Here is a 25,906-nt window from a genome sequence, read left to right as displayed (position 1 = left end):
TATCCTGATTTCCATTATAGTGACGACCTAGTCAGTAATGAGGAAGACCAGATACTATACGTAACCTATAGGTACCTAATGTACAGCAAAGCGATTAATTACTATTTTCTTACACATATTGGTAGTTCATTGTGATAGTGGCTTACTTAAAAAAAATCACCTTACATCTAAGTATAAATTGTACTAAAATTATTTGAAAAACATACTAATAATTAAAGTGGAAAAATTGGAAAAAATGATTATCTAGTACACGAATTTATTTAACATGTCTTTAACGTAATCACAAATATAATGTCATCGTCCATATTTACAAAAATAATATATATATATAATTAAAATAATAGTTATAAGTGATGTACTTATACATAGTAACGTCTTATTTATAACGATATATATAAAATTGAATAAACACCGTTTAAATTAAATTATGTACTAAAAAAAGGCATTTAGTAAAAAAAAAAAAATTGGATCAGAACAATTAAAATGTGTTTTTACAATCAATGACTATAGAAAACGTAATAGTTGGACATAATACATCGATTTTGTTTTCTATCTATGTTTAGTCTTTTTCTTCTTTTTCAATGGTTTTTTATGTACTTTATGCTTCCGCTGCTCTTTCTTCTTCTTTTTTTTATGTTTACTACTATTAGCATCATCAGACTCTGAAGATGAATCTGAATCATCAGAATCTGAACTGCTGGCTAATTTCTTCTTTTTTACGTGTTTCTTCTTCCGTTTTTTTGTCTTCTTTCTCTTTTTGGATCGAACTGGCGACGAATCAGATGACGAGCTTGAGCTGCTAGAGCTACTTACTGAATCATCCGATTCTTTATCTTTAGGTAATTTTTTAACTTCTTCTTCGTCATTATTGTCAAACGTCTCATCACACACTTTGCGATCTGGTTCAAGACGACGGTTTTTACGTTCCTTCTTCTCATTTTCTTTTTCTTTTGGTTTCAATTTTTTGATTACCTCTTCCCGTTTTTCTTCTTTTTTCTTTACATCTTTTTTCTCCAAACGATCTTCTTTTTTGGATACATTTTTATGTTCTGCTGTACGATGATGTTTGTCGTCTGGCCTCACTATTCTACGAGATTCCGTTTTCTTTTGTTGGTCTGATTTTTTCTCATCATCACGTCGAGGAGGTCGATTGGAAGAAATAGTTCTTTCAGTTTTAGCATTCCTGTCTTTTTTTAATGAATTTCTACGAGTTTTGGAAGACGCTCTGACTTTTCTAGGTGGTGGCTCTGGAACAATAAGTGTAGAATGCACTCGGACAGGAGATCTAGAGCGAGAGGCTTTACGTTTTTCACTTCTTGACTTGTAGTGCTTATCATCTTTATCTTCTACTTTATCACCAAGTCTGTCTTTAGCTGATATACGTTGTTTTGCACCGTCTTTATTTTTTTTATCATCTAACAACTCTGATGGTATTGTTATTTGTATAGAATGACCTAATTTTCTAGCTTCTCTCTGAATAGACAACGGATCTGCTGCAGCATCAGATTCTAAATTCTTTTTATCTTTATGCTTTGATACGTAATCGTCTCTTCTTGATGACTTTTCAAGTCCTGTTTTTATCTCTGATGATTTATCATTAGATCTACGATCCCGGTCAGTTTTTCTATCTTTGACATTTTCCAATTTTTTATCCTTCACATCAGGTCTCTTTTCTTTATCGAGATCAGTTTTTTTATCTTTAGAATCTTTTGAAACTTCGGGTTTTTTATCCTTGACAATATCTTGTTTTTTATCTTTAACATAGTCGACTTTTTTATCCCTACTAGTATCAATTTTCTTTTCTTTTACATGTTCAATTTTTTTGTCTTTGGAAACATCAGACTTCTTTTCCTTTACACTATCCGGTTTTTTCTCTTTACTTAGATGTTTTTCAGATTCAATTTTCTTGTCTTTAATTATGTCTGGTTTTTTATCTTTAATGCCTTCAGATTTATCTACAATAGTTTTTTTTCCTGATATATCTATTGTTCTAACAGTTTTTTGGAAAATAGCGTTTTCAGCTCGTTTTAAAACTTCATTTGTCACAGAAACTTGATAACTATCGTTTTGGAATTCTGAATTGTCTACAACGCCTCCTTTTTGTTTTTCAACATCAAATTTATCGTCTATAGTATTAGTGTCTTCTTCAACTTCCCATTTTGATCGTTCAGGCAATTCTGCTAAGACTACTGGTTCTTTTGGTTTTTCTTCAACTGTTTCTCCTAAGGTTTCCTCTTTTGATTTAATAGAAGTTTCAGTTTGTTCAGTAATCTTAAAAGTGCCCCAACTAGTGTCCACAGGTGCCACTTCATCTAAGTCCCCATAAAGACCATCTGGGACATTTTGAGCGTTTTTAATTTTGACTTCTTCTTTAACTGCAATAGATTCAAAAGGAGGTGGTGATTCGGATGTCCCAGGAGCAGCTGGTTCTTGGTTAGTTTGGTTAGCCCCTCCAATTTCAAGTTTGATTTCACCTTCACTGATTTTATTCTCCTTATCGTCGCCTTTTTTACCATCATCTTTTTCTTTTTTTTCTCTACTTTTTTTTTTCTTTTTCTTGTCTAAGTCTACGTCTTTTTTCTTTTTTCTTTTCCCCTTATCTTTTTTATCTGAGTCTTTATGATTTTTTTCAGGAGATAGTTTATGTTCTTGTCTTTGTTTTTCAAGTTTATGATGTTTGATAGGCGATTGACTTTTAGATTTCTTTTTTTGTTTATCTTCTTCCTCTTTCTTTTCTTTTTCTCTTTCTCTGATTTCTTTGTCACGAATTTCATCCCAATCACGCACTAAATTGGGATCCATTGCATAGTGTGGATCAAATTGTGCATAATTGTTAGAGTAATCTGTTGACCGGTCAACGCCCATTTCGTAATGTCCTTCAAATTGCCCACGAAACCTGTTAAAAACAAAACAAAAATAGATTTGTTAGTAAATTATGTTAAATATATCTCATTAAAAAAAACTCATTGGATTTAAAAAGGCTTAAATGTTCACATATATTAGGCCAAGATGTCTCTGAAAATGATAAAATTTTAATATTTCACTCGTTGAAGCCCAATACTCAATACAGCATTAACTGATATTTATTTTGATGTAGCAACAAAACAGGTAATTTTTATTTGTTCTTGCGATTAAAGATGTAGAATAATGTTCGATGTAAATGTACTGCACCTGTTGTTGCACCTGTAAACTTCTATGATTTTTTAGGCCAATATTTAAGTATTAACACAAGTTTTAGATTTATTTCTAAATGGCTAAAAAAGAGAAAAGTTTATTTGATTTACCTTTTGTCTTAAAATGATTCCAAAATTGACTGGAACATCTGCATTATTTTGACAGGACAAGATGATGATTATAAAATGGATAAGTATTATAAACAAGAAATGTAATTAGGACAATTTGATGAAGGACTTATTTGGTATATTTAAGTATACATTAAATAATCATAAACCAAAAGTACCTAGTATGACTCAAAAACTACCATTAGTATAATATGTGCATTTAAGAGTTATCTCTAACTTAAAAGACATATTTCAAGGTGTCCAATATTGAGAATTATTTTATTCATAATAAGCGTGTAAATTAATAGATTAAAATATCAAATATACAATTCAAAAGTTGAAAATTATCAAATTAAATTATGATTACACATAATGTAAGAATTATAATGTACTTAAATTATGTATTGAACAATGGACTCTTGAAACATGTGGCTACTATGTTAAAGGAAAACTTAATTTGGAAAAACAATTGCATAGTCTACGATTACTAAAATAGTTAAAAGAAACTAATGGATTAAATATATTATTAATAATTTTTAATAAGTTTCTTAATATATTGAATTGCTATTGAAGCATGTAATACAAAAATGTTATAGTATAAATTTAGATTAATTGAAAAGTGCTTATTACATTTGTATTATTTAACATAAAAAAATATTTTTCCTAGCTTCTTTTAAGTGTTATAAATTAAAAAATTACAAAATATTTGATAAAAATAACAATTTTAAACTATTAAATATTACACAAGAATATGAAAAACAATTGTTAAAACTAACTAGAAAAATAAATTAGACATATCATATTTTAATTGAATTTTAACAATGTATTAAAAATAGAACTGTATACAACTTCTTCGTAATATAATTATTGCTAATTAGTAATTATTACCAATTTACAAAAACCATCAATGTAAAATTTTACCAAATTTTATTGACATCATAAAATAAGATTATTATAATATATGAAATGTTTATGTGTATCATCATTCTATATTTATGTATAAAAAAATCCATTATAATACATAATAAAATTTACATTGGATACATATTTAGAATTAGTTAAATTCTGTAACACAATCAGTCTTAATATACAGCATTAGTCTTATCTGAGATACATGTGTTTAAATGCATAATCATAACATGAATAAAATAAAAAAATAATATTTTTATAATGGGACAACAAAATTCATTCGATAAATATAAGTAAAATAAAAGTAAACATTTATCACAGCTTAAAATATCACAGATACAATAAAAAGATTAATTAATACTAATAAGCCATACAACATTTTAAAGTGAATCACATATATAATAAATCAAAACAATTATATAATATATTATATAAAAAAATATAATATCATATAATAAACATAGGTTTAATTATTTAACCAGTCAGTTTACAGATTACAATTAATATACTATTACTATGTCAATAAAAATAATGTAAAAACCACAAGTAGGTAAAACAAAATTAATTTCATTATGTATTGATATAATACAAATTAAATAAATCAACAAGTATTTGATAACAGTAATAGGTATTATAAAAATATAATAATTACAATTTAAATTTAAAAATTAATTAATTAAATCCAACCATTTATATTATTTCGTATTTTCCAATTTATGACATTTACTATTAAAAATATTTTTCAACACAAATTATATTATATCATGGTATAAATTTTGTTTGATTTGAGTTTAATTAAAAAGTTGAAAAATATGTAATAATTTTTTTTTCTGTATAAATGGACACTATTATACATTTTTCAATCAATTTAAATTCATTTAACTTTTTTAATAATTCAAATTTACTTAAATTATTAAATGGGTGTGAAAAGGGCCTTCAATAAATGTTTGACGACAATATACACAACCAAACCTACATTATTTGGGAATAATTAGAATTGTTAACTACTGACACCTTATTAAATTAGAGGAATATACAAAATTAGTCAAAAAGTCTTAAAGAGTCTCTAAAAGTCTCTAAAAGTCCTAAGAGCTCTATATGGTAATTCATATGTTAATGAACTAGTGATTACAGATTTAAAAAATAAATCAATGTATCCTCTAAACAAAATTAGTGATTCCCCTTTGCCCCTCACATACTCCGATGTAAAATTTAAAAAGGGGGACATGGTAACTAGTATCAAAATATTCCCTCATTAAATGGTAAGAAAATGAATAAAAACAGAGCATTAGTAGCAGCCCAGAAAAAAAATCCTCTTGACTGCAAACAAAGTTACTTATACGTCATAATAAATCCACTACACAGCCATTGTCTTCAATATTCATAAGTGGCATTGATTGAGATTTAAATGGATGTTATATCTCAGACCCACAGACATTATATTAAAGGTTTGCCTAGGATGGTATTCTCTCAGAAGTTGGCCTTACAATATATTCAAGTTTTAATGCCGTTATAATTGAAAATTAATTAATTATAAATTATTCTTTAGTGTAAGAGTACACATTTAAATATTGAAAATATGTTAACAATTGTTGTACAAATATACCAAATGGCTATTCATAATTTAATTTAAGTATAAAATGCAAAAATTCGGAATGGTCATAAACTTCATATTTTAAATGACATTTCAGAAGTTAGTATTGTGGTATAGTATTTAATTTAAAAACGATAGTTATTTTAATACATTTTAAAACCAATTTTCAAGTTTAAAATACCAAAAATTCCAACTTAAGATAGATCTAGATAAATATGAGACAATTAATGAATACTACGATGCATTAATCTGCCCTACATTTTTCAATGACTCAGTACTCTAAACAAACATAATATCTCGCACAATATATTATACAAACACTTTTTCAAAAGCATAATTCACAATTATAATGACTTCCACGAAGTTAACACTGGTGAACCTAAACCTCAGTTCATGTAGGATTTTCTATATTTCCAAATAACCTACCATTTTCACTACTGAAGCAATAGCTGTACTTATGGATATTGAGATCATAATTCAAGAAGAACACTCTAAGTTCATAATTCTTAACAATTCTTTAAGCACTTTAAAAAAGCCTTCAGAAACAATTAACCCCCACAGATATCGTTACAACAATCCAAAACAACCTTAACAAAGCCTCACAACTTGATAAAAAATAATCATCATGGTGATACATGGACACTCGGGTATAATAGGTAACTAATAATGAAACTCCATTAATTAAAAAAATGTCGTATGACGATTCAAAAACAAATTGATGAAACAATCAAAATTAAACGGGAAAGATTATGGAACAATCAAAATACCAAATTAAATGAAATGAAAAGAAAAGAGAAACAAACCGATGGACAAACCAAATCTCAGCAGCAAAGAAGATACTATCCTCAACAGACTACGCATTTTTCACACCAGAATCACCCATGTTTTCCTAATGGCCAGAGAACTGAACTGTCCGTTCAACATATTATAGCTGACTGTTTAAAGTATAATCAAGACCGAATCAAGCACAAGATATCACACAACCTACACCACACTGGGACCCAATCGTTAACATAACTTATACACGATTTATTTTCTTAAGCAAACAAAATTATACAATCTAATTTAAAAAACATATAATCTCTGTAATTACTTTATAAATTATTTAATTTGTTAAATTTATTTTAATATTTGTGACATTACAGTATAACCAATGGCCTTTGCTGCTAATGATAAATTAATTTAGGATAAAAAAAAACTTTTGTACCATTTTTGTTCAATATTATACAATAATTTACACATGAATAATTTGAACTATTTTTTATAAATCAAAAAAAAATTGTATAGTTTTTTTTATTTTTTATTTATTGATTGTTTATATAAACAACTGCGTGGTTATTGGCCAGGAGGTTTTTGGGACTGTTTGGATTTTTATTGTAGGGTTCAGAACACGTGTGTGTTTGTTTTTGGCAGAATTTCAAGTGGGCACCCGTAGATTTCTGCAATGCCTGGTTGGGGGATGGCGGCACTTGTTCTCCGGTCACCCCGACTTGTCCGGAGAAAAATGCAGCCCGGTGACCGAGGATCGAACCGCGACCGGCTGCGTCGCAGCGGACGCGTCGACCACTCGGTCGCCTCGTCTCCCAAAATGCATAGTAAAAAACATTGACTGAATAAAACAATAAGTTCTTTCGTGCCATTTATAATTAAATAAAGCAATTATTGGGGGACGGAGTGGCCGAGTGGATAGCGCGTCGGTTGCAACGCGCACCGTCGCCGGTTCGAACCTCGGACGGGCGGCACTTTTCTCCGGGGCCCCGGCAGTCACGGTGTCCGCAGAGAGAGGCCGCCATCCCCCAACCGGGCATGGCAGAAACCTACGGGTGCCCACTAGAAATTCTGCCAAACAAACACACACGTGTTCCATAACCATACAGTTCCAAAAACCCTACAGTGGCTACAGTTCCGAAACCCTACAGTACCACAACCTACAGCTAATGGCCTCAGTTGTCGAAGCTTAAATAATAAAAAAAAAAAGCAATTATTATTATGAGCGCAATATATTTATTATAACCAATTACCTTTTCACCCGCACAATAAAATTCGTATTTTAGGACGAGTTTTTCATCATGTGTTTGAGCGATTATGATACAATTTAAGGCGAGAAAAAATATTATATATGTCGGAAATATTAACACATTACCGACACTACGTACGTACCTATTTTATTTCATTACAAAATTGAAAATACTTCAAAAGAGGACAATACAAAAGTGAACCCGTTTTTAAAATGACAAATTTTTGATATTTCACACCTATATCAGTGCTACCAGAAGTAGTGATAAATATATGTTATAGTTTTGTGATTTTTGTTATTAAGGAAATAATTGTTAGGAAAATATGAATCTTTAGAAATAATAACTAACATTTATTTATTTTTATAATCAATTAATTAAACAAATATTAATGCAATTTACTTTCAAGTTTGAGTAATAATTGAGCAGTACACGTTGTAAAACTTATGGAAAATACTAGTTTGGGGATGGTGGTGGGGGGCGTTGATAGTTGACTCTTGGTACTACCATCTTAAAGTATTTGATTTTATGGAGGTTTTTAAATTAAACTATCAAAATGTTCGAAATCTCTTTGCACACAAAATCGTATACCTATAAAGAAATGGACTGATAACAGAGAGAGAGGTCCAGGGTCCAACATTGTTGGAAAAAGACAGCATACAACTTAGGTATCATTTATACCCATTAATAGCAAGAGAGAGAGATTAGTTCAACAACAAAAATGACAACATTTTTAGAAAAAGATGGAATATACTTTAGGTATTCAGGTACACGGGTGTTCACTATTTCTTTCTAACAAAATTGGTGCAAGGCAACATTTGGTAGGGTTGAGGGAAGTCCATATATTAATAAGGAAATTTTTTTCCCTACAAATTTAATTTGAGTGATAACGCGTAAATAGTCGTAATGCATCTACCGAGTTGAGTTTACTGTATGAATAATTGATGGACGCGTTCGCAGACGAAAATTCTCTTAAAACACCAGGCCTTATCCCGCGGCAACATAGGTCTTTGGGTGCTATTATAGATATCGTGCGGAGTTACGACAGGGTAGGTATGATTATTGGAAACTCGTGTATGTGGGATAATACTTTGGCACTAAGAACCCGGGTGGTCACCCATCCGGGAACTAGTGGCAATGAACGGTAGTGTACTCTCAATCACGTTGGGTGACTGATTGCAGGTGCCACGTCAAGCCACATAACACATAATGTTCCTGTTCTAATTATTAAAAGATCATTTTGAAAAACAAAAAGGCAAATCTATTACTGTTTAATTTTATTAAGGTGATCGATACTGTGAATTTTGTCTTTGTCTAACACATGCGAGACATAAGATTTTATCAGCGTTCTTTGCCAAACGTACCGATTAATGTAGTGAAAAAGATAAGAATTCTGAAAATATTAGAATTTGTCGTCAAGTTTACTTGAGATCGACTATCACACATTTTTGATCATATGATTTTAACTTCTCCAAAAATTGAAATATGACAATTTTTTAACTACTATTTTCTAGTATAACGTTTTTAAGAGGAATTTGGGGGCATAATTCAAACATGTGGGAAGATCGATCACAAGCATTTTTGATGACAAATTCAAATCTGTTTTTAGAATTCATATAGCTTCATTAGATCAATCTGTACGTTTGGCAAAAACACGTCTAAAATCCAATGTCGAGCGTGTGTTAGACAACAGAAAATCACGGTATTAATTGAGGACGTAACATTAAGCATTTGTTGTCTCCATCTTACAAGTGTAACACATCAAATTTACGCTCAGCAGATCACGTGAAGCTTCGTTAATTTAGAAATTATAGTGAATTGACCTATTATAAAACTTGATGGTAAGATCATCTGTGTTTGTATGTGGGTGTTTTTCGATGGTTAAATTTTTTAACAAGTTTTGCATACATAATATGGCGCAAATTAAAAATGATCATAAATCATTTAAAAATCAAACTATCGCAAAAAACCCAAGTACAAACATGGATAATTTTTCAATAATTTTTAATCCTTCATAACATTTACCTTAAATAAAAAAACATGTCCTCAAATTTCAATGAACAACATTCCAATCCCTAATTGTACACAAGTAAAATACCATGGTCTTACTCTTGACAGTAAACTAACCTGGAATCTTCACATAGTTGATAAATGAAAAGCCCTTAATTCCCGTCTACACCTCCTAAGACCATTATTGAGATCTGAAATGAACATCGACACCAAATTGCTAATTTACAAGTCCCTACTCAGGCCGCTATAGACATATGGCATCCAATTATAGGGAGTCGCAAAACCCTGATTAATACAAGCCTCCCAGTTCATCTGTCTCCGTTTAGTTTCTTCTGCTCCTTGGTACATAACAAACTCCAACCTCCACAAAGACTTAAAAATGCAAACCCTAAATCAAATCTCTAAAACATACTACATTAGATTTCATAATAAACTCCAATCACACACTAACCCACTAATCAAAAGGTTATCATCTAAAACACTACCCGACAACCCTCGACAAAGACTAAAAAGAATATGGTGTAGGGACCTTTTACATTAATAATAACTAACGCACATGCTGGGTGTTATCAACAGATAACTCCCCCACTCTAATAATTGCCGTCAATTTTATATTCTCTTTTTTTTTAATCAAATCTAATTATTGTACAAAAAATTGTATAGATTGTAGAAGTACTTAAATAATAAAAAAAAAAATAATAATAAATTTTAGTACTACAAGTTCCTAATCCTAATTATAACTCAAGTGTTCAAAAAGAAAATTAACATCACTGTAAAATATATTCCTTGTTTTGCTCAGAATCAAAATTAAAATTATTGTGTACAATGTACATAGGATGTACCATTTCAATGAATTTAATTATTGAAATTTTATTAAAATGATAGTTGTAAACTAAAACAGTATACAATTATTTATTAATGATAAAAAAAATATAGACCTGTCATATTTCATTTGACATACTCTATATTCAATATATATTATGTTGACACCTCATTTCAAGTACTATAATGTATGACTGTTGGCTAGGAATGTATTATTTAATCTGTTTAAAGCTTTTTTAACTTAACTCAAACATTATTTATACATTGTAATAAGTGTTCGTTTGTTGAAATAAACAAATAAAATCTTTAATGAAAACTTATTTAAAATATATAAGGTTTAAAAGATAGAAAAATTGGAAATGATTTCATGGTTTTAAAAATTCATGATTTATACAATCTTTTAAAATATTTACACACCAAAAATTAAACTTCAAGTTAAGTAGCTAGTAGAGATCAAAAGAGTAAAAATAAAATAATTTACAATGAATATTCTGTTGAACTAATTTAAATAATTCATAAGATTTACAAAAACATAAAGATATCACTAAATTTTATCACAGCATCGATTTGAGTAGGTAATACATTTTCATATAAAATTTAAAAATAATGTATTTAAAAAAAAATAAAAAAACAACAACAGCTAATAAAATATTTATGATATTAGCTGATAAATAATTAGATAGTTGAAAATTAATAAAATTTTGAATTAAAAAAATTCATGTTGGCAATAATGATTAATTGGGTTTCCTTCTTGTGGTAATCTACAGTGTTCGAATATGAACTCACTATCGGTACTAGATACTGCAAAAACATTTACAACAAAACTGTACCTGTGTGATTGTTGGTATGGCTGTGCAGTTCCCTTGTTCCAGGTGCCTCGACCACGCCAATTTCCTCCCTTAGTTCCCAAATTGTCATCTTCTCTATGATAATTGTTAAATCTAAAATAATAAATAAAATAATTATGTAAGTATTAGAAATATAAAATATAAATTAAATATACATAGCTTAGTTAGTGTAATTCTAGCATCTAGCTTATTTTATTTATGAACAATTATTTTAGACCCATTTAATATAGAACAGTCACATGAAAAGTGTAGAAGTAGGTAACCACTCTGCTGTACAGTAGGTATCTGATAAATCATTCCAAACAAAAAACGATTCTGAGTGAAGACGGTCTGTCAGCCCACATTACTAAGTATATATTTTTATGATATGTTTATATTGATATTAAAGTAAATTATTTTGCCAAAAATAATACAGTAGGTTGAACTAATTTTAAACATTATATTTGAAAATGTCATCATGTGTAAATGAGACCAGCACTGAGGAACAAAGCCACACCCATGCGCAGAAGTCAACCGCCGAGGTACGATCTCGTTCCAAATAGAGTATAGCATATGTTAAGAATTTTAAGTATCCATGAATAATATTTTTAAATTACAACCAAATAACTAAAATTGTTAAAGTATCTAATTTTGCCTTAAATTAACTTAAAATGTCAACAAAACCAAATTGTATGTTCACATATATTATGATTTTTTGATTACAGTACAAACTGTTTGTGAGGAACCTAGTATTTTTAGTACAATCCTTACCTAAAAAGTTGAACGTTTTATCATTTTTTAACTATAATATAATTAACAAATTGTCATGATTTGAAATTCAAATGCTCATAAAAAATTGTACCTTTATTGTTGAGGACCCTGAACTCTTCAAATATAATATAGTATAGAATAGACCTCTCACAATGTATAAGCTGTTGACTCAAAACCGAGGTCCTTACGATATAACATACGAAGAGTCAGAATCAAGAACCTTTCATAATGTAAAATTGAGTGCCGAACACATCAATTTTCCACAATGTAAAAAAAGTTGTCGAGCGCACTACAAATACATAGAACGTACAATAATGGTAGACCTTTTGTAATGTAATAATTTTGAGGCAGTGCAGGATTATCTGCCAGATGCAAAATTGAGAAATCATAGAAACTAGTTGTTCTCTTAGAATTTTGCAACAACTGAAAACAATTCTACACTTGTTAACACATGAGCCTTTACATCAAAAGAGCCGACACCACATATAAGGAGAGCCTGGGATACAGCATGACCAGATGTATCATAGCCACCAAGACCAGAGCAACTTCTCGTTGTACAAAAGCTTATGTTCATAGTATAATTTCTTGCTAGTAAAATTGTTTTAATACGAACTACTTGTGAATCGTTTACACATTTATTATAGGTCATTGGCATTTGGACCGTTGAAAATACGTTTACAACAATATCTTTAAAACATAATATTATAGCTATAACAAAAATTATGAGAAACCTGGTATTTAATTTTCAAGGTTTTCTACCAATCTAAATATGCATATAAGCTATTGTTTTGAAATTTGAATACTTATAATTGGTGTTCCTTGTACTAAACGGGAGGAAAAAGTTATTATTTTAATTAAAATAATCTGGGATGAATGTACAAATATTTAGCCCCTTGCACCCTTAAATGTTTTGCTATAGTTATGCTCGTGAAAATTGACTACAGAATACTAAATTGTATTTGAAAAATAATATATACCTAGCGGGCGAAGAATAAAAAGATGGAGATCTTGATCTGAAACGAGGTGATGGTGACATTCGGTTTCTGTGAGTTAGAGATCGAGATCTTGAGCGAGTTCTATAATTAAATATGTACAAAGTATAAAGTAATTAAGCACAAGTATATGTTATTGTAACTAAAGTGATTTAATTTTACCTTCGATGCAGAGATAAAGATCTGGATCTTCGTCCTTGCACATCACGACTTGGACTACGAGTTCTTCTTCTTGATTTAACTGGTAAACGTTTAACAGGAGACAAGCTCTTCTTACGTTTTCTTACAGGACTACGAGAACGTGTACGGCTACGTCGTCTAGGAGTTATTGATCTATTACGTAGTAAAGGTGACCTATAATGACCGTAACAAATTTAATATGTCAACTAATGGTAGAATAATTATTTATTTAATTTAATTACCTTGATATTGATCGTGTTCTATGATTCATAATCCTTGATGGTGAACGACTTAGACTGCGAGAGCGTTCCCTAGACCTAGATCGAGGAGATAAAGATCGGGATCGAGATCTGGATATAGAATGACGAACTCTCATATCCCGACGTTTACTGTCACGCTCTCTAAGTATTCGCTGAAATACTGCTAATGGATCATCTATAGTTCTTTTATTACTAGAAATAATAATAAATATATTTAGTACTTTTGATACTTTAACACAAGTTTTAATATTTTAAGAAAATTTAAATATTAAAAAGAATATACTCAATATTTAAAACGGTTATAAATTATAATTAATACGTAGAGTAATTTAATTCAATTAATACAAATTCTACATTTGCTTTTAAAATCTTACTTAATATAATTTCCCCCATTACGATAATCAGGACGATAACTAGAACCCATTGGTTGTCCACGAGTTGGTCTTCTACTATATCCTCGATGGTAACCACGATTTCTCATATCCACAGGTATATTGTATGGATCATAATTAGACATGGGTGGTGGTGGATAGTAACCTATAAAAAAATTAATTAAGTCTGAATTTTAAAGCAAATATTTAAAACACATAAATTATTTAAATGTATATTAACACGTTCACCTCTGCTGCCGATCACGGATTGGCGTTGGTAGTAAGGCCCTTCTGGCCACCACCGATCCGTGATTGTCACAGTGCTTATTGAAAATACACTCCTATAATAATTTGGTCATAGAGGTATTGCTTATTATTTATCAGGCCATTCAGAACATATTAACGGAAAATTATTTTCAGTCGGTTTTTTGTATATTATACTTTTATTTTCTCTCGTATGTTATCCATAAATAAGCGGCGTGTGGCACCAGATTAGAAATATATGTATGGTAGTGAACATGTCAATAAAATTAATATATAATACAATTATTATATATGAAAATTACCAGTAGGATAACCTGCTCTCATCATTGGCTGTAGAGGTCCAGTTTGGTTATCAAATTTGTCCATTTGATGACGGTTCGACTCAGGAGGATGCATTCCTTCATCTGATGAAGCATTAGCTGGGCTATTGTTTCTGTCTAATCCAGGCGGTGGAGGATTATGAATTCTAAAACAAACATTTGACTTGATAATTTATGTTTTGTAAATTTAACATTTGTATAACTGAAAAAAATAAACTTACGGTTGCATTTGATTATAGCCAACATCAGATTGCATTGATGGAGGCGGATGAGCAAAAGGAGGTGGTGGTACCGAAATATCTGCGGGTCCTACGGGCAAACAAGGGCGCATGTGAGGGTGAGGGGGGATAGATAAAGATTGAGAATTAAATCGTGCAATATGTTGTCCACGATTTTCGGTTGACTTAGTAACTGTATGTCGCGTATTTTGAAAAGTATTTACAGGTATGTAAACATTAGTATTATTCGGGCGACTATTGTTGTTCACAGATACTGGTGGAACTTGGGATTGAACTTGGGATGGACCAGTTTTAAATGTAGAATGATTGTGAGAATTATTATTAATTGTGCCAATTGCAGAGTAGTTATGTTGAGTTTTATCAATAGGGTCACCAACAGCAGCGATTTTTTGATAAATTTCATCTCTGGATTCTTCAATTGAAGGATCAGACGGTGGTGATTGGGTGCTAGCTGGAATGATCACTTCTGAAAGTTAAATTCTAGATGATATATGTAAATCAATTTGGAATGTAATAAGAAACTTATAGGACCAAAAAGAATAGGACCCAGGATGAGTGTTAAAAAATATTATACTTAGAATTCCTTTTGCGAGTAGTAGCATATAAAAATAATATTGCTGCTGGAAAATGTTTTGGAACTATGAAACAAAAGTAATTATCATGCATGTCATGTTAAAATTAAATATAACCAAGATAGTAACCTATTATATCAACGAATTAAGCTACTAACATTTAAATTGCATTTAGTTATTCAAAAACACATCAAACGCCACTTGCGCATTGTATTAAGTATTACAAGTTCATAATTTCTCAACAAAATATTGAGTTTTATTTTTTTAAACTTAATAAAACTATATAATTATATAGCATAACTTATGTCATTTTATATTTTAATTTAATCCTTAACATCTGGATTGTTAGCAGCATAAGAAATTTTCATTAAATGAAAAAGATGACACAATCCAGATGTTTTTTTAATGTCTTCAAAATCCAGATTAAAAAGGTGAGATTCAAAAAATGAAATGTTAAGAAAGATGAAAAAGTAAAAGGTATGATAAAGAACAGATTTCACTTTGGAGAATGGAATGAAATTAATAAATATATAACATTTAACTTACCTTCTTTTGGTGGTTGAATATTTATTTTGGGAATTGATGCTTGGTCTTTACATGGAGTTATTTTTTCCTTTGCCACTTCTATACGTTTACTATAACCAGTTTTATCTTTGAAACCATTTACAGCATTTCGTAAATATCTATTCGGTATCAAAGTTTCCGGTGATATTTCTTTCCCATGACAATCTGGACATTCGTTTTCTTCAGATTCTAAAAGAGCATTTCGAATACCTAGGATTGATAAATAGTTAATACTTTACAAATTGAGTTTCGATTACTGAAATAAAAAAATGTACTTACATTCATCACAAAATGAAGTCCCACAACACGGCATCATAATTGCATCTGTTAATAAATCAGAACACAACGTGCATAATAAATCCTCAGGAATTATTACTTTCTCGACTTTAGTTTCCTGTTTTTTTTGTGGTTTCATACTTTGTTTATAAGCTTCCCTGAAAATAAAATAAAAATTAATCAATGAATCAATCTACTGTACTCAAAATACATACTGATCAATGCTGGGAACTGCAAATGTACCCAAACCAGTTAACATTGCTCCAGGAACTGAAGGACCATCAACCGGTACTAAAAATCCTCTTGGAATGCCTGTAGCTTTTTTAATATCAATTGGATCCTAAAAAAAAAAACTGAATCAGATCCAAAAATAGTTATATTAAATACAATGGATCTTACTGCAGTTGTATTATTATTAGGACAATTTTTTATCCAATGACCAGGATTATGACAACGATGACAAACATAATTAATAGGTACTTCACCATACTGATTTCCCCCTCGAATTTTCACAAAGCTAAAATGAGAAATTGAATTAGTTTTTGTTACATAATATTTTAGTAGGTACATAATAAACGTAACAATGAACTATAACCTACAGAAAAGCAGCCAAGAAAGATACATATACAAGATTGAAAATATAAAATTATCTATTTAGAAGGAATAGGTGAAAATAGATCCAGGACTCAAGGACAAGTAAAGAAAAATGTAGATGGCTGCAAGGACTTTTATAAGCTTTGATGTAAAAAAAAAGAAGTCATAATAAAATATATTTGACATTTTTCAACTATATTTTGAATGTTGTATGAAATAAAAATTGTGATTTAACTATTTAAATTTCATAAATAAATTCATGTTTTTATTATAATTTTAATAAATATTTGGTTTCAGCTTGAGACTTACTTAGATGGATCATATTCCTGTGTAGATTGTGCCATCATAGCATTGATTTTATCTTCTTCGCTTGCATTAGAACCAAGCAAATCTGCACCCTATAGAATTTTAAAATGAATATTTTAATTTAACTAAGCATTTGAACTAAAAAAATATAGCATTACCTTAAGTTTAGCAGAATCAGGTTCATGTGAATCTAAATTTAATATCTATGAAATTAAAATACAAAATTAATATACTATACATAATTAAGATAAATAGTCGAATATATTATGTAAGATATACCTGTTTTGAAAGAACTAATTGATTGTTTTGTTCAGCTCTTTCCCTAAAAAAATGAAAAATTCACCATTTAAATTGTTTGAAAATTCCTTGTACCTACATATCCTATTTTAGAATTGGACCGAAATTATTGTACACAATTAAATACATATTATATTAGGTATACAAAAGCTAATAGGAAAATAAAGCCTCTTGTAGTTTAATGGTAGAGTACTTCTATTAGACAAGACCACAGCTGCATGTGTTATAATAGTTTTAAAAATGTACAGCATCGCAAATTTGTATTCAGCAGTTCCAATTCGGTGTTGTTAGCTTTAGTATAAGAGCAAACTGACCAATTATTAAACTAAAAAGTAAGAACATTATCTGTGGTCTCTAGTTAATTTAAATATTAAAAAAACACCCAATAAACACAGATAATGTTCTTACAGTTTAGTTTGATAATAGATCAATTGACTACAATATTAAAGCCAACAAAACAAAATTTGACCAGCCAAAGGCAAATTTGGTATTTTGTTTGTAAGACAAAGGCAAAATATGTATATTTGAGATCTTTTTAAAGCTTCGATTAGTATCACCGTATATGTACAATGTACATAATTTGGTATGTATCTCCAACAGAGGAATTGCATACATATTTATGTTATTCCTAAGTTGTGATGTGTTTTGATATTTATTGATTGCACTTAAGATATATATATATAATATACAAACTAAAAAAAAATAAAATATATGAAGCAATCTGTAAACTAAAGTCTCCTAACTGAGAAATGCATATAACATAAATGTATTTTCGATAAATTCTATATAAGTTCTTTAAAAGTTAGTAAAAAAATTAACTTATCAAAGGGTTCACAAAGTGTAGTTTTCATTATTAAATGAAACAATAGTAATAATACATACCATGCTTTTTTTTGTTGTGTTGTAAGTGGTATTCTTGAAACAATTAATGACGTATTTTTTGGAATTAATGTTTGGTCATCGGTATATTCTAAAACAATAATTTAGGGTTATTAAAATTTGGTTTATTGTGTATAAAAACAATATATATTGTAAATAGAATTAAGCAATGACATGCATAACACTTGATGTGTGCAAGTATAGCATAATAATAATTTGTATCATATTTTTGGAATCCCTATTGCTTTTCCTGTGTCTAATTAAAACAACAATTAATCGATCCACATTTAGTTTATATATTAGGTAATAGAATTGTCCCAATTTATATACTATTAATAAGAGAATGCTACAATTATATTTATCTTGGTTTATTATTCACACAAGATTTACAAAAAGATTATAGGTAATAGCCAAACAAAATATAATAGGCAACCTAAGTTTATGTTAATATTTAAAACAAAAAAATGCAAACATAAATATAGTTTGTCCACTTACAAAAATAATGATCAGAAGTAAGCTATATTGTTTTAAGAATAAACCATTTTACTATTGGGAAATATACCTACATAGTCAATGACTGAATTAATTTAATATTGGTCAGGAAAATGGTTCAGTGAAAAATCAATGATCTCAGCTTAACGCGTCTTCATGATAATTATTGAAAAAAATTAGAACCAATTTTTACACCATAACACAAAATAATTATTACACAGTGTCACAGTGTATAGATACACTGTTGTTTGTTAGTCTTACCTTCGTTGGTCTGGGCGTTGGTGACCTGTAGATCAAAATCTGTGTTCTTGCCAATCTGTTTCTGATGAAGAATAGCCTTTTTCAAATCTCTCACGGATATGTGAAGACCATCGAACGTGATCGTATCATAAGAAATGGCGGATTTAAACTTGTAATGGACCGACATAATGACACTAGTAACACGCGTTCAGGCCTCAGTGTTCGATTTCAGTTGTAACTAAACCTTTTGACGTAATTATTTGTTTATTTATTTATACACCGGGGATTTAGAAAGTGTTGATAATATCGTTTAGACTAGATTGAAGCCCCGAGAAAATCGGGAAAACTCACCCATCGATAAGGCTCGCCGGCCGGAGGACTTCAAAGAAGTGAGATCGTCCAATCAGTCAGATAAAAACAGACGCACAGCTGCACTTAATAGTCATAGAAAAGAGATTAAACAAGGCTACAGTGAATGGGTGAAGAATTCTGTTACGTAGCGTTGGCGCGTTGCAATATGTTTAGGGTCGTATAATAAATAGTAATAATAATAATGACTAATAAGACTAAAGCCCGAGAAACGGAGTAGAGACGATAAAAAAATCTAAAACATGTAATATGTAAACAACACGAACGAAACGTTTTCAACTTTCGGATATTATGACAGTGTCGCCAAAGTGGGATTGTTGTGCAACCACAGAACAATAAGTTCTGATACACGTTATTCTGTAATTACGGCGCGGTGTAAACTGTGATTGAACCGCCAAAATTATATTTCAATATTTTAATCAAGGTCATTTATGATTTATTTGAGGCTGTAATAAAAATTAGACATTACCGAATACTATAGTCATTACTTATTACTAGAGCTTTATTATCAATATAAAGTATATGATAATAATAATAGACGGCGTAATTCACCCAACAGGGGGTGTCCCCTACTTTTTACTCAATGATACATTAATTCAAATTCAGATTTCTGGAATTTTTAAATACAGTGAGTCCGGCTATAACTCATTATACCACTAAATGTCTCAGCCCGAAATACAGTTTGCCGTGGTAGCTAAAGAAATACATATTATTTTGAATAAACATTTAACTCCTCTTGTTTGCTCATGCGCAAATGCACAATAGAACATGAGTTATTTTATATAATAACCCTTAATTTTTCTATCATGTATGTATAGATTTCTTTAAAGTCTTCCTTGATGCATTAACCATAGTCATAAACTTATAACTATAGGTGACAGAGTTACTGTCCACAAGCTTACGGGATTTTTGAAATTTTGCAAATAATTTGATTTTGACAAAAAGGTGGTACATTTGGGTTTTTTTTTACACGGATTTGGAAATTACTCCCGTGAAATAAAATGAAAATTACTTTTTAACATTAATTTTGGGCTAGTTTATTTTTTTGTAAATGTTAAAAATTCGATATTTCCCACCTTTATTTTCCAAACATACTTCCAGTCGACAAGTTACTTCTCTATGCGTAGCCCCCACATTCTGGAATTCCGATCATTTTATAGAAAAAAATCAACTTATATAAAGCGATTTACTGAGTCCAGGACACACTGGCATAGGCCACATTATAATTTTGGTGAGATCTGACAAGTATTATTTTTGATATATAAAAATAATAATTTCTTAATATTAATTACATTGACTAGAAAGAAAACCTAAGACTCTTTGAATCTGCTTCTGGTAGTAACTAGGCATAATTTAAATTATAAATAATTTATAATACATTTTATTTAGCTAAAATAGAATTTATTGTATTAACAAATTAGATACATTGATAATGGTATATAATATAAATTTTATACAATTTTTACATTTATATTTCGAATAATCAATAAAAATATTTATACATATGAGAAGTACATTATAGTTCATAAATAAAAATGTTAATAGAAATAAAAGAATCAACCCACAAAAGGGTGGTTTGCGTGCATACAGACATGAGTATCAGTGGTGAGCTCAGCTTTTTTGAAAGGGGGGGGGGTGAATTGTTGAGTATTCTGAGGCCAAGTTATACATTCATTGCTTTATCATATATTTTATGACAAAAATAAGCCAAAAGGGACACCCTCATCCACCCAATTAAAAATTTGATTTCAATATAGTTTTTTTTTTTGCTTCACTATTAGGAAATTATTTTTTGAACACATTGATAGTACCAATAATATTTTCTACGTGCCAAGGTAATAAGAATAATATTTACAGTATTGTATTAATTGTATTGTTTTATACATTTTGATATTTTTCCAAAAATATTGTTGAGCATAGTTAATGTTGTGTTTGACATCGCTCACTAGCTTATTTTACTACGAGCATTGTAAATCCTATTAACACGATTTAGTGAAACTTTAGCCTCTATATTGATAAGAGAGTCTTAACATTGACAAAAATTATTCAAACTTACTTTCATAAATTATTACTATTTCAAATTATAGAAACACAAATTAATAAGTTTAAAACTCCTACAAAGTTTGTATAAGACATACGAATACCTACCTGTAAGACATCAGACTAGCTTAGAGAAGCTGTCAAAATTCTGACTAAAGTTCTTGAGCCGTAGCTATGCCATAGACTTCAGTTAGTGAATATAATTATTGTTATTACATAATTGTTTCTTAACAACTCTAGTAAGTTGAGACATTTAATAATGTTGCTACCTCAAAGTACCTAATTTAAATATAACTCAAGAAATACTGTTTATTGATTAAATTATAATTATCGACCAACTTTGATGATTCAAGGGAAGTTTAGATAATAGATTGAACCAGCTATTTTAGATTAGCTTACCTTTTTATATATTATAATTATGTATGATTTAATATAAAACTACCAATGCAAATTGTATAGTTAAAATCACAGTATAATATATTGTGGTTAAAATATAAATATCTTAAAATGAATAAGTTTAACATCAAGTTGGTTGGTAATTTAAACTTGGTATATATTTATGTAAGTAACTAACAAACCAAAATGGTAGTCTATAATTTATAAAAGTATATATACATTTATAAGATATTGTAGATAAGAACTGAATTATATTTGATGTAATGACTAATGACGTTCCAATTTTCAATAATATTTCATCTTTCGTTTTCACTTTTTTTAATGATCTATAGTCAATTTGTTAAATAGTACATTTAACAGTATCAAAATAACAAATTATTTATTTTAGAGCTTATTAACATTAAAAATGTTACTTATTGGGCATTTGTCTAACAATATCCATCCATGATAACACTGATTCGTCCGGAGAAGGAGTGTTAAATCTGAACCCACGGCTTCGCGTTTCGATTAATACATTACAGAGATAATTATTCATTAAGTTTAAACTTGATTTTGGGTATTTTCGTCCCAATGTTAAGCTTAAACCTGAATCTGGTTTTTCTAAAGGTGATTTTCGAACCTTTGCTAATGATTTAGTACGGAATATTTTGTATTTTTTAATATAGGCACCTTTATTTTTAAGAGGTGGCTTAGGGGTAGTTTTATCTTCACATTTTATATTATTTATGAAACTTGTACTTTCTATGTCAGAAAGAGGTAGTTTTGGTTCAATATTATTTGCATTTTCAACAACTGAATGTTTAGGTTCATCCGTAGATAATAATGATAAATGTTTGCTTATATAATCTGATATGTTTTGGCATTCACCAGTCACTTGGCTGTTAAGATGCAGTTGTTCCATTGAAGATGAAAGGTTTTGGTCACAAGAATATAATTCATTGTCATCAAACATTAAATCATTTAAACCAAATGGTGTTTGTAAATTAATCTTGTCTGTTTTTTTTGTAAAATTTGTATTTTCTGATACATCCGCTTGTTGAAGAAGAAGGTCTAATGATTGAAAAGACATTTTCTTTTTAGTAATTGGTCTTCAATGTAATGTTATAATATTTTATAAATATTATGTTTGTTGCCTCCAATTAAATACAAGTTTTAATGAAAACAATCTGAAAAAAATAGATATTTTTTAAAGCGAAAAATGAATTAGGTATCAAACATATTTTAGTAAAAGAACTAAGTAGTTGAATAAACTCAAATAAAATAACAACACGTGACACATAGGTATTGACATAATAATAGGTATGTTAATATGTTATATTGCTTAGTAATATTATGGCATATAAATAATATTTATTAATTACCTACAGTCAATTTAATAACTTTTATTTTTTAAATAGATACAGATTACAGACACAATTAAAAAAAAAACAATTTAATTTTCCGATAAAAATAAGCATCAAAATATAAAAAATGAAAATAAAATGCAAATCAAAATATTTGGCCCTACAGAATATATATTTTATTGATCCGTTTTGACAAAAAAAAAAATTCTGTCAGCAGTTTATACATAATATTGTTACATACTACATTTACAACTATATTATATACTATATGTTTATGTTATAAGTATTATATCAGTTTTAAATCCACAAACTTACTTTCTTGAGGACAGTTATTATTTTTTAATTTTATTTACAAGTAAAAGATAAATAAGTGGATTTAAACCTGTTATTATGTTACCTTGTGAGCATTGTATTATTGTTCTAAAGTATAAAATCAAATAACGTAAATAACATAACTTACAGCATTGGTTATTGTTTGACTTAGTTACTATAATACTGTATAGTTTATATATAATGTATTTCCTCGGTATTTAACTGACAAAATAATTACTAAAGACAACACACGTCATCATTAACTAAACATTTACTAATTTACTATAAAATAAAATGTAATATCACTTTAAATTTCAATAAAAAAGGAACTTTATTTTTGTTCTGCTTAACAGTTTACAATCACGATAAATCGAATGAATTCTGATCACAAATCGCAAATATTCACAATTCACAATAATAACAATAACATTAATCTAATTTTTCCAAAACAAAACAATCGAGGTCATTTTTCTAGTCAGCTGCTGCTATTTACACATAATATTTCGAAGCAAACCGAAATGATAAGAATAACAGTTGATAAAAAATTGATAATAATTATTACAGTTAATAGTCATAGATAATAAATATCTATATTTGAAAAAAGGTTATTTAAAAATCAGAAATAACGGTTTCTTACCATGTAGGTACCTATAATCTGTAACCTTTATGTACTATAATTTTAATGCAAGGGCCTATTAAGTTAAAATACACTTAACATTAACTGCAGTCCAATTAATTAATTATATCATTCCAGGCCCGTGCGCAAGGGGGGGGGTTTTGGGGGTTCAACCCCCCCCCCATGGCCGAAAAATCGTGTTTTTCATGTTTGATCTATTAATTATATGTCATATTTTCTAATCTTAATTGTAATAAATAATAATGCATAACATAATAGTACAATACTATAATAATATAATATAGTGTTGTCTTCACGTTTGCTGTTTATCGACTTTCGTAATCGTTGCCGTTATCGATAAAATATAATGACAATAAATGTACGAATATAAGTATAGAGCATACACGTCACACAATAATATTTTATTCGACCGCAATTAGTAGGACACGAGATTACACGATAACGGATTTCGGGTATTTTAAAAGTTGTTTATAATTATAGTTCATACAAAACGATTGTAAGCTCACAGTGAGACGTTAGTTATAGTGTTATGTTAGAAATAACATAAAAATGGACATTCGAAATTTTTTCAAAAAACCACGGCTAGAAAATGATGAGATAGTAAGTACATTAAAATTAATTATAATTTATAAATATAATTTATTTATTATTTATTAAAAAAATGATTTGTATTTTATAGTAGGTATTGTTCAAAAACTCATTTAACATAGGTACTTACAAAATTAATAATAAATATAAATATGTTATAATACTATTTGCTAATTATTGATGTATCTATGTTATAAATTTTTTTTTTCAAAACACCCCCCATTCTGAAATCCTGCGCACGGGCCTGTATCATTCAAATTTTCATTTAGATTCTAAAATTAAGTGTTACTCAAATTTCGTATTATAATTTGTTATTATTCATGGCAGAGATTATCAATATTTGATTTTTGGACATGATGCACCACGCATATACCTTACACATAACTATAGCCCCGGATTTCAATTTCCAATGCAAAGTGGATTATTTTATGGGTGTTGTAATGTTGTATGTAATAATGTACTAATGTTGCATTGAGGACAATGAATTGCAAGTACCTACCTGGCTACCTACCTACTTACATGCCTAATTAGTTAAATCGCAGAGCTTAAAATCTATTCACAAATTAATTTTTTTAATTACTTAAATTTAAAATTCAACAACAGATGATAAGATTATAATGACCACGATAGCGAGTACTGCACAAAACTACAAAAGGATTATTAAACTAAACTTAACAGGATTTACACCATGGTTTCGATCACGAGTAACTGACCATGATAACGAGTACTGGACGTGCAAGCGAGTACTACAATGTCGTGTTACCTTTTACAAGAAGTGCTATGCGCCACAAGAGCCTGAAAAACTTAAACACTATTTTCGGCCGGAAACACTCATTATTCAAAAATTGAAACAAACATAAATAAAAACACTTACTCTGGCCACTTAGTCATCACTACGATTGCCGTTTCACACGTACAATCGTCGTGCCTCCGTTCTCGGCTTCTCGCCGAATCACTCATTTACTCAGCGACAACCGGACTGCCCCGTACCTGCGCGTCCGGCGGTGTTATAAAACAAAATATAAATGTCACCTCAACACATCTTGCTTCACTGGCCTGACCATTAATTTACTGCTTAAAATAATCCCGCCTATATTACAAACATGTTAAATAATATTATGTATACATTATACGACACACGTATAT

At 29.3% G+C, this 25,906-nt stretch overlaps 2 protein-coding genes across 4 annotated transcripts; both read right to left on the bottom strand.

Annotated features, from left to right (window-relative positions):
* Positions 1 to 242: 242 nt before the first annotated feature.
* On the bottom strand, positions 243 to 19,706 carry LOC111029622 (E3 ubiquitin-protein ligase RBBP6). Of its 3 annotated transcripts, none has more exons than XM_022308699.1 (18): positions 19,427 to 19,706; positions 19,097 to 19,319; positions 18,347 to 18,434; positions 17,447 to 17,489; positions 17,326 to 17,370; positions 17,171 to 17,259; positions 16,667 to 16,784; positions 16,483 to 16,607; positions 16,271 to 16,425; positions 15,974 to 16,201; positions 14,838 to 15,321; positions 14,599 to 14,762; positions 14,036 to 14,198; positions 13,644 to 13,853; positions 13,384 to 13,575; positions 13,207 to 13,305; positions 11,462 to 11,572; positions 243 to 2,896 (listed from the first exon to the last, which is right to left on the bottom strand). In XM_022308699.1, exons 2-18 carry the CDS (start codon positions 19,260 to 19,262, stop codon positions 550 to 552), a joined length of 4,827 nt encoding a protein of 1,608 aa, XP_022164391.1. In that variant the 5' UTR covers positions 19,263 to 19,319; positions 19,427 to 19,706; the 3' UTR covers positions 243 to 549. The 3 variants fall into 3 exon arrangements, with proteins under 3 accessions (XP_022164391.1, XP_022164392.1, XP_022164390.1); XM_022308698.1 differs by having other exon boundaries at positions 550 to 2,896; positions 19,097 to 19,313; XM_022308700.1 differs by lacking the exon at positions 13,207 to 13,305.
* A 1,206-nt stretch (positions 19,707 to 20,912) lies between these two features.
* LOC111029612 lies at positions 20,913 to 24,025 on the bottom strand. The gene is made up of 2 exons (XM_022308678.1): positions 23,684 to 24,025; positions 20,913 to 23,046 (listed from the first exon to the last, which is right to left on the bottom strand). The coding sequence occupies exon 2, from the start codon at positions 22,947 to 22,949 to the stop codon at positions 22,290 to 22,292; it is 660 nt and encodes a 219-aa protein (XP_022164370.1). The 5' UTR covers positions 22,950 to 23,046; positions 23,684 to 24,025; the 3' UTR covers positions 20,913 to 22,289.
* Between the last annotated feature and the right edge of the window lie 1,881 nt (positions 24,026 to 25,906).

This window comes from Myzus persicae, unplaced genomic scaffold (genome assembly GCF_001856785.1).
Source record: "Myzus persicae strain clone G006 unplaced genomic scaffold, MPER_G0061.0, whole genome shotgun sequence".
Taxonomy (NCBI): domain Eukaryota; kingdom Metazoa; phylum Arthropoda; class Insecta; order Hemiptera; family Aphididae; genus Myzus; species Myzus persicae.
This window is presented reverse-complemented; position numbering and strand designations above follow the sequence as displayed.

Excerpts from the sequence above, each read along its gene's own strand:
- LOC111029612 (XM_022308678.1), bottom strand. The coding sequence starts at position 22,949 with ATGTCTTTTCAATCATTAGACCTTCTTCTTCAACAAGCGGATGTATCA.
- LOC111029622 (XM_022308699.1), bottom strand. The coding sequence starts at position 19,262 with ATGTCGGTCCATTACAAGTTTAAATCCGCCATTTCTTATGATACGATC. Across the intron at positions 16,608-16,666 it reads CTAATAATAATACAACTGCA|GATCCAATTGATATTAAAAA; the intron begins GTAAGATCCATT and ends TTTTTTTTTTAG. Across the intron at positions 16,202-16,270 it reads GACTTCATTTTGTGATGAAT|GTATTCGAAATGCTCTTTTA; the intron begins GTAAGTACATTT and ends TATCAATCCTAG.